Source organism: Grammomys surdaster, unplaced genomic scaffold (assembly GCF_004785775.1).
Source record: "Grammomys surdaster isolate TR1022 unplaced genomic scaffold, NIH_TR_1.0 125940, whole genome shotgun sequence".
NCBI lineage: Eukaryota > Metazoa > Chordata > Mammalia > Rodentia > Muridae > Grammomys > Grammomys surdaster.
In genome coordinates, this window is record NW_021620762.1 from 2,534,401 (window position 1) to 2,548,079 (window position 13,679).

The following is a 13,679-nucleotide window of genomic DNA, read 5'->3' on the forward strand; positions in this document are numbered from 1 at the left end:
TGCCCTTTTCCGAGATGGCGGCGGGGGCGGACGCTCTAGCCGCACGACTCGGTGTCGCGGAGGGGCGTGGCCTGGTGCGGGGCCTTGAGGAGGCGGAGACGCTCGGCTGCGGCGCAGTGTTGCTTGCGATCCGGAGGCGGAGGCGGCGCGTCGGTGTCGCGTCTCGTCCCTCTGCGACCCCGCGGGTCGCCGCCGTCGGCGTCACAGCTGCGCCCGCGTCCGGCCCCGCGCGGACCGCCGTAGCCGCGCCTCGGGCCGGAGGATGCCCAGGAAGCTGCTGCTGCTGCCCCCGCTGTCCGCGTGCTCAGCTCTGCGCGTCCCGCGGGCCCGGCCCGCCGCCTCGCCGGCCATGAACGCCGCCCGCACCGGCTACCGAGTGTTCTCGGCCAACTCCACGGCCGCCTGCACGGAGCTGGCCAAGCGCATCACTGAGTAAGCGGGGTGGTCCCCGGGGTGGCCCTGCCACCTCCACCTTTGCACCTGGGAGCTGAAGCTTCGGGCCGGCTCCCCAACCCCGTCCCAGGGCCGCCGTGCCTCTTAACCCTTGAGAGGTTTCCTGCGCTTGCCCTGTATCTGACCATCGCCATTTCCAGCCGTCCCTAACGAGACAGGCGATGTGGTCTGTCCTCAGACCGAAGGAGGGGGACGGTCTGGGAGAGGGGAACTCAGAAGTACTTCGGGCTGGGCGGGGGAGAGCCATGACTACAAGTATGTAGGATCAGTTGTACAAAGAAGACTTTGCTTAGGGGTGTGTGCGTGTATTTGTGTTAGCCACTGACTTCAGGGGACCGTGGGGCCCTGAGATGTCTTCCCAGGCTTGTCTGTTTTTACCGACTCTCTGTCGCTGGGTGACGGACGTGATTTTTTTTTTTAACCTTACTTGTAAAATGTGGGTAGTTCTATGGGACAGGGATGGGAGTGTAGGCCTGAACTTGGTGGAGATAATGGAGATGGATCCTGCAGACCACAGCACGGCCTCCCGGTGCCCCGCTGATAATACCCGACTACTAAAAGGCCCCTTTTCTCTTTTGGAGAAAACTAGATCCCTGGTATAAAGAGCCTTAAGGGCCCTTTATAAAATAATTTTTTTAGTGATATGTAAAAAAAAAAAAAAAGAAGCAACATTTGACCTCTCTTTTATAAGACAGAGCTTTACAGTAGCCCCTGCTGGCCTGGAACTTACTAAGCAGACTGGGCGTAAACTCTTAAAGATCTGCCTGCCTCCGCGCGGGAACACTGTCCTGAGCCACCACACCCATCATGAGCTTTGGTTATCTGAGATAAAGTCTTATGACCCTGGTCAGACCCTAAATGGTGTGATTTTCTGGCCTTAGCCTTTCTGATGCCGGCAGTCCAGGTGCACACCAGGACTCCTGCGTAAATGGCTTGGCTTTGAACATTTGAAGTCATTTTCGTATTTCAAAAGTTCTTAGCTCCACCTCTGTTATTATCAGTTGGACTTTGAGGTGGATTTAGAAGAGTGTAGTCAAACAGCTCTGCTGTCTGGTTTCTTTTTTCTTTCTTTTTTTTTAAATATTTATTATGTATACAATGTTCGGTCTGCATGTATGCCTGAAGGCCAGAAGAGGGCATCAGATCCCGTTACAGATGGTTGTGAGCCACTGTGTGGTTGCTGGGAATTGAACTCTGGACCTTTGGAAGACCAGCTAGTGCTCTTAACCTCTGAGCTGCCTCTCCAGCCCTGGTTTCTATTTCTAGCCCCTGATTATTTGTCTTTCTAGTCTAGGCCGATGGTCCCTTAAAACATGAAAGTTCAGCTTGTTTATATTGGGTCAGACTTATCACACCTGGCCTTGAGAGAGTGAGAGTTCTAGCTGAGGAGGACACTTGAAGAATTGGTGGTTTTGCCTTCTTGTTATGCTAATTTTTCAGTAAGCTTTGTAGACCTGGAGAGCCTCACTGAGATCCTCCTGCCTATGCCTCCGGAGTGCTGGGATTAAAAGGCATGCACCACCATGACTTTTTTTTTTTTTTGAAGTTTGGTCTTGCTGTGTAGTCCTGGCTGGCCTGCTGTGTAGCCCAGACTGGCCTTCACCTTAGAGCAATCCTCCTACCTCAGCTTCCAGAATGCTGGGATGATTAGTTGTATGCTCATACCACCTTTTGTTTGTTTGTTTGTGTAATAGGCGTCTTGGTGCTGAATTGGGGAAGTCTGTTGTATATCAGGAGACCAATGGAGGTAAGTTAAAAGTTGATTTTTTTTTAAATTTAGGATTTGTTGTTGTTGCTGCTGCTGCTGCGGCAGTATCTCGTAGCCTAGGCTGGCCTGAGCTCTGAATCCTCCTGCTTTGTTGCCCTGGTGCTGGGATTACAAGCCTGCCCCACCGCTTCTGACTCCATTTTCTTATTCTATTACTTTTTTTGTTTGTTTGTTAAAGATAGGCATTCACTGTATAATCCGTCCAGGCCTCAAGCTCTTGATCAGCCTGCTTCTGCATCTGCAGTAATACCGCATGGGAGCTGGTTCTTCCTAATACCCTGTGGGCTTCAGGGGGTCAGACTCAGCGCAGGTCACCCTCTCCGCCATCTTGCTCTCATCCTGGGATTGTTGGCCTGTATTAGTGTGCTGGCTTGATGGCTTGCCTTTTTTGGTATATTGAGACATGCCTACTCGGTGTAGCCCTGACTTTACTGGAACTCTGTAGACTAGGCTGGCCTCGAACTCAGAGATCCAACTGCCTTCTGCCTCCCCTGTGCTGGGACTAAAGGTGTGTACCACCACAGTAGGTTTGCTTTTGCTTTGTTTCCTTAGATACCACTGTAAGTTAGAACCTGTCCCGCCTTAGAGCCACATGGTACAGTGGCGCCTCCGAGGCTGCCATTCTTTTACAAGCAGATAGAACTCTAGCTTTGCTGTTTTACTTGTACAGTGGGTGTGCATGGTGTGCACGCACATGCAGAGCTCAGAGGACAACCTCTGGGGTCGGTTCTGTTTTATTTAAGCAGAGTCTCATCATTTCTGCCGCTCTGGATATAATTAGAGGGCTGACATACGAGGTTTTGTGTGTGTGTGTGTGTGTATTAACACAGAAATGTTTTCTTCAAGCATTAGAGGTGTGCATCCTCCGTCCTTCCCTTTGTTTAGATTCTGTCCTGTTTTTCCATGTGGACACACACGCCCTCTTGGGTTCTGTTTGGTGAACTCAGAGAAGTCACAGTGACTGCTGTATCTATAACCTCAGCGATGGAGGGGCAGATACACGGTGTCCCTGAGGCTCACCTGCCAACACTAAGGAGTATGGGCTGAGAGAGAGAACCTGTCTCAGAGCGCGAGGTGAAACTGAGACACGCACCCACACCAGCATGTCTACCTGTGTACACTCGGCGTGCAATGACTCATGCACGCTTACCTGTGTACACTCGACGTACAATGACACATGCAGGCACACACTCACACAAGTCCCCTTCCAATTGTTCTTTTTGTGTTTTTCTTTTTTTAAATCCAAACGCATAGGTGGTCATACTGGGTTAGTGGTCCAGTTTGGCTCCCTCCAGGTTGTGTGGAGAACTAATTATCACCTGAACACTTGAAGTGCCTGCCTGTCCTACTAATACCACATCATGATCTGGAAAAGCCTCCTACCGCAGGGCATCTGCTCCTTTTATCTGTTGCAAAAAGACATCGAAGAGATCATGCCTGAGATCTCGGCACTTGGAAGGCTGAGGCAGGAAGATCACCATGAGTGTGAACCCATTCTGGGTTACCTGGGGAGAGACAGGTCAGCCAGGCTTACATAGCAGGACCCTGCCTCACAAGTTCTCTTTGCCACAGACCCTGTCTTCCCTGTCTGTAAATGTCTTCATTTTGCTGACAGCTTTTGGAAATTTTTGACACTTTTGTTGGTTTTGTCTTTTACCCCAGCCTGACCACTCTGTGTGTGTATCAGTGTTTTAGTTACGTTACACCAGGTGAGACTGTTTGGATCCAGATTTATCCCAGCTATTGTGTGTTCACTGCAGCATGAACTGTTTTCTTAAAACTTAGCACTTTTTTTTTTTCTTTAGAAACAAGAGTTGAAATCAAAGAGTCTGTTCGTGGCCAAGATATTTTCATTATACAGACAATACCCAGGTAAGACTCGGCACCACTTCAGGTGTCCATTTTCCTCTGGGAAATGTCCTGATGTGAGTGGCTGGCTTTTCATGTAACAGATAATCAAGGACTGATTTCTGCTGTTTTGTTCAAGGTCTGCTTAGGGTACAGACCCAGATGAAGGCCAGACTGGGCAGAGTACTGAGACTTGCCTCAGATAGTCAAGAAATGCCAAGCATGATGACACACACTGTTAATCCTAACGCTCTTGAGAATTTGAGGCCAGCCTAGACTACGTATCGGTTTTCAAGCCAGCCAAGGCTACATAGTGAGACTCTTGTCTTGAAAACAAACAAAAAAACTTGTTTTTTTTTCTTTTACATTTATTTACTTTTTGGAGGTGGATTTTCACATGTCATGCACATGAGAAGAAAGGACAACCTAGAGAGGTTAGTTCTCTACTGCTGTTTTTTACCGTGAGTCTTAGGAGCAGATCTAACCATCAGTCCTCAGAATTGGCAGCAAGTGTCTGTACTAACTGAGCCAGCTCACTGGCCCTGTTCAGTGGTTTTGACATGCACTGTGAAAGTAAGAAAAAAGGTTGGAAAGATGGCTTAGCGGTTAAGAGCACTGACTGCTTCTCCCGGGAGGACCCAGGTTCAATTCCCAGCACCCACATGGCAGCTCACAACTGTAGGCATAAGTTTTTGCAACCTACTTTTAATAAAGTTTCAACTTCTCCTCTAGCCCACCACCCAGCAGAGGTAGTGGAAGAGAAAAGTTAGTAGGATGTGGGGAGTGGACCTGCTCAGTAGTTCTTTAGGGCGAGCTCCATCTTTGACAGCAGTTCAGTCCCACAGCAAGCACCAAATACAGCTCAGCAGCTACAGTCCAGTCTGTCCTGCAAGCAAACACCTGGCAGCTCTAGTTCCATCCTAAAGAAACCGCCAGGCTTACCAACTGGCATGAGGCGAGACTGCCGGAGCTGCAAACTGCAGCAGAGACCTCACGAGCAGTCCTTGGGTGAGTTTCTCTCAATGGCAGGGTTATCACAAGTTGAACTCAACAACATTATGTAAGGCACATCAGTACATGCGTGTCTTTACCGAAGAATAGAGAAGCACAGCAAACCAAACCGAGGCTCAGTGGCCGTCTCCCGCTGTCTGTGGGGTCATAGTTATACTCCTTCATCCAGCATCCTTTCACTTGTCTGCTTCATCCAAACATCTTTTCACCTGTGTCTGCTTCAGAACAGCAATCTTTCATCCTTTCACCTGTGTGTCCCAGCACAGCATCATTCGGCATAACTAACTTTCCAAAGAACTGGAAGTTTCCCCTCACAGAACTGTAGTGTTTAGTTTTAAAATCCCTATCACCTTTGCCCGGGATCAGACTGTGCTCTGGCCCCTCCCAGCTTCCCTTTTGTTTACCTTTTGCCTTTGCCTGGGATTGGCCGAGCTGCCAGCCCACTCCCGAGACCCTTGAATCTGAGATGAAGACACACACACAGCTTGTTATTTTAGTTTGCCGCCTTGGCACAGTTGCTGGGCACGGATATCTCCCACCTGGAAAAGCGCGCCCTTACCAATTTATTATCTCTATCTCTCCTCCTGCCTTAAACTTAGTGGCTAGTCCCACCTAGCCTCTGCCAAATGTCCTTGGCTACCCTCCTGTAGCGGAGGACACATGCCCTAGCTCTCGTCCCCAGGCCTTACATGATTGTTGAGTTCTTCTTCCTCCAAAGCATGGCAAAAAAGCCCTCTCTCCTCCCCCGCCCATACCTTCTAGCCAGCAATTGCTTCCCCGCCCCAACCTTCTTTACTAACAAATCAAGAACCAATTAGGGAACAGGATGTTAGTATCAGAGCCTCCCCTTACACACAGCTATCGATAACTCTGAGATCTAACACCTTCACACGGATGCAGACAAAACAATGCATAGAAATTAAAATAAGTAAGAAAGAATGCTCAATGGTGGAACACTTACCCTATGGACAAGGTCTTGCACTGTCCCTAGCCCTGTCCAAAATCTGAGAGGACCGAGGGGCTTGCTGAGAATCCATGGGAAATGGCCTGTACAGGCCTTTCTTTTCCTCCTCTAGCCCTGGACAGTACCTAAAGTTAGGAAGCGAGGGAAGCCCTTAGCCGGCTCACTGGACGTGTGTAGATGTGATGAATCCCTTTCTGTGAGCAGAGCCTTGTGTTATTTTCTGCCTCCTGGGTTTTGATGCTGTACTATGCATTTTAAAGGAAGCTTCTGACTATGTGCGTTTTGTATATGTACCTAACATTGTCTGGTGTTCTAACTCCCTTTTGCCAGTCCCCACCAGACTGCTGACTTTGAACCTTACAGAATTAGTGCTAGCCCACCCAGTAGTGTGTTCATTTCCTTACTTTTCTTACACTTCCTCTCCCCAGAAATTAAATAAATATGGCTTTTCTTCCCTCAGAAGTTCATGCATCTTGCTCCCTCAAGCCCTTGTTCAAACAGCATGTGATCAGAGAGGCTTTTATTCCTGTGGTGGTCTACATGGCTGCTCTGGGGCCGCCTCAGTCTATCCTTTGGCAAAGAGCATTGCCATCTCTTTTCTCTCAATGCTAGTGTTCCTTGGGAGATGGGAGCGATTTTCAGAAAACCCCAGGTCCTTGGCTGTCACCCTTGTCTGAGGGTGGAGAAGGACAGAGTCTCTGGGATTTTAGTCCCAGGGGACCAGCTTTTTCATTAATCCTCCAAATACAAAAAGGTCTAAATCCAAAGACAGGACCGGGTGGCAGTCCCTTAGCTGCCTTGACTGGTTTTGTGATGTCAGGAGGATACGTGTCCTAGAAAGACAAATCTGGGAAATCTGGGAAATCGTGGTGGCACTGACTAAGCCTTGGGCTGCAGTGGGAGCCGGAGTTTGAGTCTCTGCTTTAGTTTTCCTTCCCCAGGAGAAGCCCCACTGCCTGCTTGGGGGTGAGCAGCTCCCCTGGGCACCTTGTTATGTCTATTGACTATCAGAATGGTCCTTGAGGCTTGAGGGGAGGGGCTGAGATTGGAGAGCCTGTTAATTAGGCAGGACAGGCATGGGCGGCATGGAGAGCTTGTGAGCAGCCTCCCTGCTGATGCTGATGAGAGACCGGCTAATCAAGCTGTTAGAAGGGAAGGCAGCGTCTTGTTTTCATGATGTGTTGGGAGGGTTGAGACTATTTTTCAAGACAAGGTCTGTCTGTGTAGCCTAGGCTGTTTTGGAATTCACTCTGTAGACCAGGCTAGCCTTGAACTCACTTGAGATCCACCTGCCTCTGCTTCCCAGTGCTTGGACTAAAGGCCTGCACCACCACCCCCAGTCAGGAGGTTTTTGGTTTTTTTTTTTTTTTTTTTTTAAGCACAGGGTTTCTGTATGTAGCCCAGGCTAGCCTTAAGCCCTCCATCCTCCTGCCTCAGGGTAATGGGCTTAGGGATGTCCCACCACAACCAGAGGTTATGAGAATTGTGTATACTGCTCTTAGCCTTAGAAGGACCCCTTTGTTCTTGAAGAGCATGGGTACAGACGCTGACTGTCTTGAGGTCGTGTCTTCCCTTTCTTGAGTTTGTTTGGGGACTTAAAAGTTACAGTTCTTTTTCTGGTTTTTGTTACACAGTGCCAAGACAAAACCCAACCCGTTCAGGTACTTCCTGCATCTTCCCTGCCTCCCATGTCTTAAAGTGCATTTTAAAATTTGTGTGCACACATACACCACAGCACATGTGTGAGGTTAGAGAATAACTTCTGGGACTTGGGGCTGGCTTTTCTGTCACGCGGGTCCTGGGGACTGAACTCTAGACTCTACCCACTCGGCCCTGTTTCCTATGGCTTTTCAGTTGACAGAGGTGGGAGAGGAAGGAAGGTGGGAGGTGGAGTACTCGTGCTGTCATTGTGTGTGTGGCCTGCAGACAATGGCTGGGCACGGTAATCCCAACACTTAGTGTGTGGAGGGAAGTTGAGGCCTGCCCTGCCTGCATACATGGGGCTGGAGAGAGCTCAGTGTAAAAGGACTTGTTCTTGCAGACGACATGAACTAGGTTCCCACCCACTTCCATAACTCCAGTTCTAGGGGATCTGACACCCTCTTCTGACCTCCGTGGTTACCAGGCACACATGTGGTGCACATACATACATGCATGCAAGCAAAACACTCTTACACATAAAGTAAATGAATACTAGACGGTCTTCTTTAAAAATATCATGTAGAGGACAGGAGGGCTCAGTGAGAAAAGCTACCAAATCTGACAGGAATCTCTGGAACCTGCATAGAGGATCAAGTGGAATCCACATAGGGCCATGCTGAAGATAATCAGCTGGGGAAGAGTGGAGTAAATCCTACGCCATTGCTGTGTCCCAGTGCTTTGCAGGTGCAAGCAGTTAATATGTATATTGTGCCGTGTTTCCAAGGCTGGTGACAACGTTAAGCTTGTCCTACTTAGACAGTGACTACAAGAGCCAGCAAGAGGAACTCGGCACATTCTTAACAGACACAGCAGAGGCTGCCCACCAAGTCCTCTAAACCCAGCTAGCCACAAAATAGCTGCCTGAGTTCAGTCTGCTGCCTCAGCAGAGGATAAATCACATAACAAAGGCTCCAGTCTCACTCCTGACCAAAGAGGCTGAGGGGAGGAGGATGCTGAATTCTTTCTGTCTCATCTTTGAGACAGGGTCTCCATAGCCCTGGCAACCTGGAGCTCCCTATGTAGACTAGACTGCCCTCAAACTCAAAGAAATTGACCTGCCTCTGCTTCCTGAGAGCCAGGATTAAAAGTGTGTGTCGCTATCCTTAACTGTGGGTGTTGAATTCTTTGGTATAGATTACTGGGAAGAGGGAAAAATGGAATGTGAAAATCTTTATGTAGGAAATCAGTAAATCCTGAACTTAGGATCTCTCAGAAGTCGCTTGTTATTGTCCAGCCCTTCCTTCCCTTAGTGGACTCTGCAGAACCCACGGCATCAGCCTGTTGTGTATAACACACGGGTAGCTGCTCTCCTGGAATCTACAAACTTAACTCCAGCTCTAGTGCTCTTGGTGTTGAGAGTGGGTGTGAGGCCACGCAGGTGGCAAGTAGAGTGTAACTAATGCTCGTTTTACCCCGAGGCTGACAGGGTTAAAGCTGTGTGTGACGTCTGCTGTGGAGCCTGAGCTCGGACTTCATGTCATTTACCTGCTGTCTGTCCTTCAGGTGCTGTGTGTGCATCCAGCTTAACATTGTTGTTTTGTTTTTGTTTTGTTTTGCTTGAGACAGGGTAGACCAGGATGGCCTAGAACTTACAGAGATGTGCCTGCCTCGGCCTCCTGAGTACTGGGATTAAAGACATGTGCCACCACATTGGCTTCCAGAGAGATGTTTTTAAATCAAGATTCATACAGTGGTTATCACAGATGTAAGAAATAGATTGTTGATTGTTGTGGGGTCATTGTCAGTGTGAGGTGTGCTTGAAAGCTGATGGGAGTCACCCGAGTTACACTTCTTGGCTGTTAGTTGGTACCTGCTTGTCTTGGATCGCAGGAGGTTACAGGTAGTCAGTGACACAGCTGAGTCCAGGGTGAAAGCCGGGAGGAGTCATTGGATGAGACTCTGCATCCTGAGAAGCTGATGGGAGATCTGGGAGGGAGAGAGTCCCAGGCTATGGGAGAGAGACAGGACTATCTCTTTATTGGAATTAAAAAAAAGAAAAAGAAAAAAGCACTGTTTTACGCCAAGTTAGCACGTTAGCCATCTTCGCATTTTTTCTATGTCTGTGTCCCTTTCTTTTCTTTTTTTAATAATTTATTTATTTTTGTTTTATATAAATTGGTGTTTTGCCTGTATGTGTGATGGAGTTGACCTCTGGATCAGAAGTTGTAGACAGTTGTAAGCTGTCATGTGACTGCTGGGAGTTGAACTCAGGACCTCTGGAAGAGCAGTCAGTGCTCTTAACCACACAGCCCCTGTGTCCCTTTCTGTACCTACCTCTAAGAACATTTTCTTGAGTGGGTGGAGGAGTACCCTCATAGAGGCAAAGGGGAGGGGGAGTGGGGGAGATTGTGGAGGGGAAACTGGGAAGGGGGATATCATTTGAAACGTAAACAAGCCAGGCGGTGGTGGAGCACGCCTTTAATCCCAGCACTTGGGAGGCAGAGGCAGGCGGATTTCTGAGTTTGAGGCCAGCCTGGTCTACCAAGTGAGTTCCAGGACAGCCAGGGCTACACAGAGAAACCCTGTCTCGAAAAACCGAAAAAAGAAAAAAGAAAAAAAGAAACGTAAACAAACTAAATGATTAATTAAAAAAATTGAAAAGATATATGCAAAGCCAAAAAAAACGAAGGTTTTCTTCTTTTTATTCTATTTACTTACTTGCTTGTTTGCTTGTTTTGGGGGTTTTCTTTTTGGAACAGGGTTTTAACACATATCCTTGGTTGTTCAAGAACTCAAGAATGTAGACCAGACTGGCCTTGAACTCACAAAGTTCACTTGCCTCGCCTCCCAATGCTGGAATTAAAGTGTGCATACATACCATGCCTTGCTCAGATACAGAATTGTGTGTTAAAAACTGCTTTGCTTTCACTAGTCTCTTGAGTTTGTGATTGTCTTATTTCTAATATAGATGTTAGATAGAGTACTAGGAGGTTGGGAGTTTCATGAGTTTTATGTTGACTAAAACTGTAAGAGGAAGTCCGTGCAGCTGCTCAATCCCAGATAAAATGCCTTCAGGAGAGGCAGGCAGCCAGCCTGGTCTGCACAGTAGGCTCCAGGTCTGCTGGGCGATGTAGAAAGACCCGGTCTCACAGGCAGAGGGGGAGACATGGAGGAATGGGCTGACTACCTTGCCAACTAAATGGCCTCCTCCGGTCCTGCTGGGTGATGGTGGTTTGCACTTCTTCTTTAGTGTGGGTGACCCCACTCCCACTTATGTGTCCTAGAACTGCATCTGGGAAGCCTGGTGCCCCCAGAGGAGAGGGTATGTGAGAATGAGGGGCATCTGCCAGAGAGGTGGGGGCAAGAGCTGCAGATCTTCCAGAAAGATCCACCCCATCACCTCTGCAGAGAGGCATCTGCTCCCACAGGCACCGCCTTCCTAAGATATCGTTCAGGTCATGTTTCCTTCTCTTGTCTGTCAGGAGTATTTCAGCCAAAGGAGGGGTGAGGGGCTGTGAGATATTACTAGACTTCCCCACTCCCTTCCACCTTCTCCCCAGGAGGACAAGCTGCTGTCTGTTAATGACAGCTCTGGCCTGCATCTGTACCCTGGCTGCGTGCCAGTAAGTGTCAAGTTACTGATGGGACAAAGATGAGAGCGAGGGTCACTGCTCTGGGTTTGAGTGACCACATCTGGAGATTGTAGCTGACCCAGGCAAAAGAGGAGCTGCTGTACTTTCCTCGCTGTGGCTGAAGCAAGGGCTTTGCTGGTTGTTAGTGTTGTTAGTACGTAGGTTTCACTCCAGGATACGAGTGTTTACTGTTTTAGAGACGTGAACACGGCTGTGATGGAACTGCTGATCATGGCGTATGCACTGAAGACTGCCTGCGCCAGGAATATCATCGGCGTCATCCCCTACTTCCCCTACAGCAAGCAAAGCAAGATGAGGAAGAGGGGCTCCATTGTGTGCAAGCTCCTGGCATCCATGCTGGCAAAAGCTGGTGAGTGAACAGAGGGTCTGGGTCCCGGCGGGAGACATAGTCTCTCCCCAGCACAGGTCAGGCTTCTCCTCGGCGTCTGCTTTGGGAGCTGTGTCTTTTACATGCTGTTCACTAAAGACTTCTTGCTTCCTTTTGCATTGCTTAGAAGGGTGTATATGGGCTGAGGACTGACATTCTTAATGTCCGCTCTGTCTCTAGAGGGACCTGCTTCAGTGTCTTCTCTGATACGTTTTTGTTGAGTTTCTTTGTGTCATCTTGTCATCTGTATTTTTAGTGACAGGCTTGTTGTTCTTGTGACCTGGAGCGTCAGGCCTGACCCACTGTCTGTCTGAGTTAGGTGCGTCCTTCCGAGCGTGCACTGATCAGAATCCGCTTAAGTGCTTCTTTACTGTCCCTCCGCAGCTCCTGCTGCCTCTCTGTGTAGCAGCTCATGCTTTAGTCCCCGTGTAGGGCAGTGTGTGCGTGCTGACCTGTGACATAGACAGTGAGTTAGCATCAGACGGTGGCTGAGCTACCGTCTGGCATCTGTTAGAGTGCTAGTTCTCTGCTCTGCCAGATTGGTGACCTTTGAATACCTGCAGTGTTTCTATAGTGTCCCTTTCCTCTGAGATGCTGTCACACCGTCTTTCCACTGGACGCCTCAGTGTCTTACACTTGTGCTGTGAGTTGTCTCTTACATTACTTTGCTGCTGTTCCTTTCTGAGGTAGCCATAGTCTCTAGAGATTTTATATCCTCTGATGGAGGCCCTCCTGTTTTACCCCTACTGCCGCTCCACATTTACTCCTCATTCATACTTCGGCTCTGTCTGGCTTTTCACTTGACTGCGCAGATGCAGTGCCAAAGGCACACCCCTGTCGGCTGTGGTTCTTCATCCCTGGCTCCTTGGCATTAGCATGGACACTCTACTCTGTGCTGTGAAGCCTGACAGTAGAGTTTGTGCCCCTAGTTCACAGTGCCCCTGCCTTCAGTCCTCTGACAGGAGCAGGGTTGAGCATCTAGTTTGCGTCCACTGTGGCCATTAACTTGTAGGGGAGAACTTTGTAATTTTTTGTTTTAAAATTTCAGGTCTAACTCACATTATCACTATGGATCTTCACCAAAAGGAGATACAAGGCTTTTTCAGCTTTCCCGTGGACAACCTTAGAGCCTCACCTTTCCTGCTTCAGTATATCCAGGAAGAAGTGAGGAGCCGCAGCCGCCTCCGTGTCCTCAAAGACATGCTAGTTAGCTTTCCTGGCGTCAGATCTCAGGATCGAAGGCACAGTTGCCCAAGAGCTCTCTTTCCCTGAGCCTGTGCCCGCCACAGCCAGACAGGCTCAGCGTCTAGTTACGGAGGGCCATGTGTTCAGAGACGTTAGAAATTAAGTACATTTCCTTCTAAGCGCTTTTATGCTCGTGGTTCTAGAATGAAGCGTGTGACGTTTCTGTTACCTTGCTGTAGCCGAGCTTTCCATCGATGAACTGATAATACGGGGTGTCCTTGTGAACTCCAGCACATTGCTAGACGAAAAGTCTTAGACCTCTATCCAGATTTAGGTGGTTATTTTATTTTTATTTTCAATAACGCTTCAGTATTTTTATTTTTCCTCCAAATCTAGATTCCAAATTACAGAAATGCCGTCATTGTAGCTAAATCTCCTGATGCTGCAAAGAGGTAAGTATGATGTGCATCCTAATCCTGCTGCGGCCAGGGCCAGGGTTAGCTTGGGCATCAGGGCTGTGGTAACCTGGCCAGTAAGAGCTCACGGGTTCCATATCCCTGCCCCTCTCTCAGCTCCGCCCTCTCTCTCTGTCAGCTCCACTCTCTCTGTCAGCTCCGCTCTCTCTGTCAGCTCCACTCTCTCTCTCTCTCTCTGTCAGGTCCTCTCTCTCTCTCTCTGTCAGCTCCACTCTTTCTCTCTCTGTCAGCTCCTCTCTCTCTCTCTCTCTGTCAGCTCCACTCTCTCTCTCTGTCAGCTCCACTCTCTCTCTGTCAGCTCCTCTCTCTCTCT

General features: G+C 48.9%; 1 protein-coding gene across 1 annotated transcript in view; it reads left to right on the forward strand.

Annotated features, from left to right (window-relative positions):
* The first annotated feature begins 262 nt into the window (after positions 1 to 262).
* The window catches only part of Prpsap1 (phosphoribosyl pyrophosphate synthetase associated protein 1), a 19,443-nt gene continuing 6,026 nt past the window's right edge, over positions 263 to 13,679 (forward strand). The window contains exons 1-6 of the mRNA XM_028752907.1: positions 263 to 432; positions 2,148 to 2,200; positions 4,027 to 4,093; positions 11,515 to 11,687; positions 12,754 to 12,869; positions 13,287 to 13,342. Coding sequence (XP_028608740.1) covers positions 263 to 432; positions 2,148 to 2,200; positions 4,027 to 4,093; positions 11,515 to 11,687; positions 12,754 to 12,869; positions 13,287 to 13,342 — 635 coding nt within the window. The remainder of the gene's footprint in view (positions 433 to 2,147; positions 2,201 to 4,026; positions 4,094 to 11,514; positions 11,688 to 12,753; positions 12,870 to 13,286; positions 13,343 to 13,679) is intronic.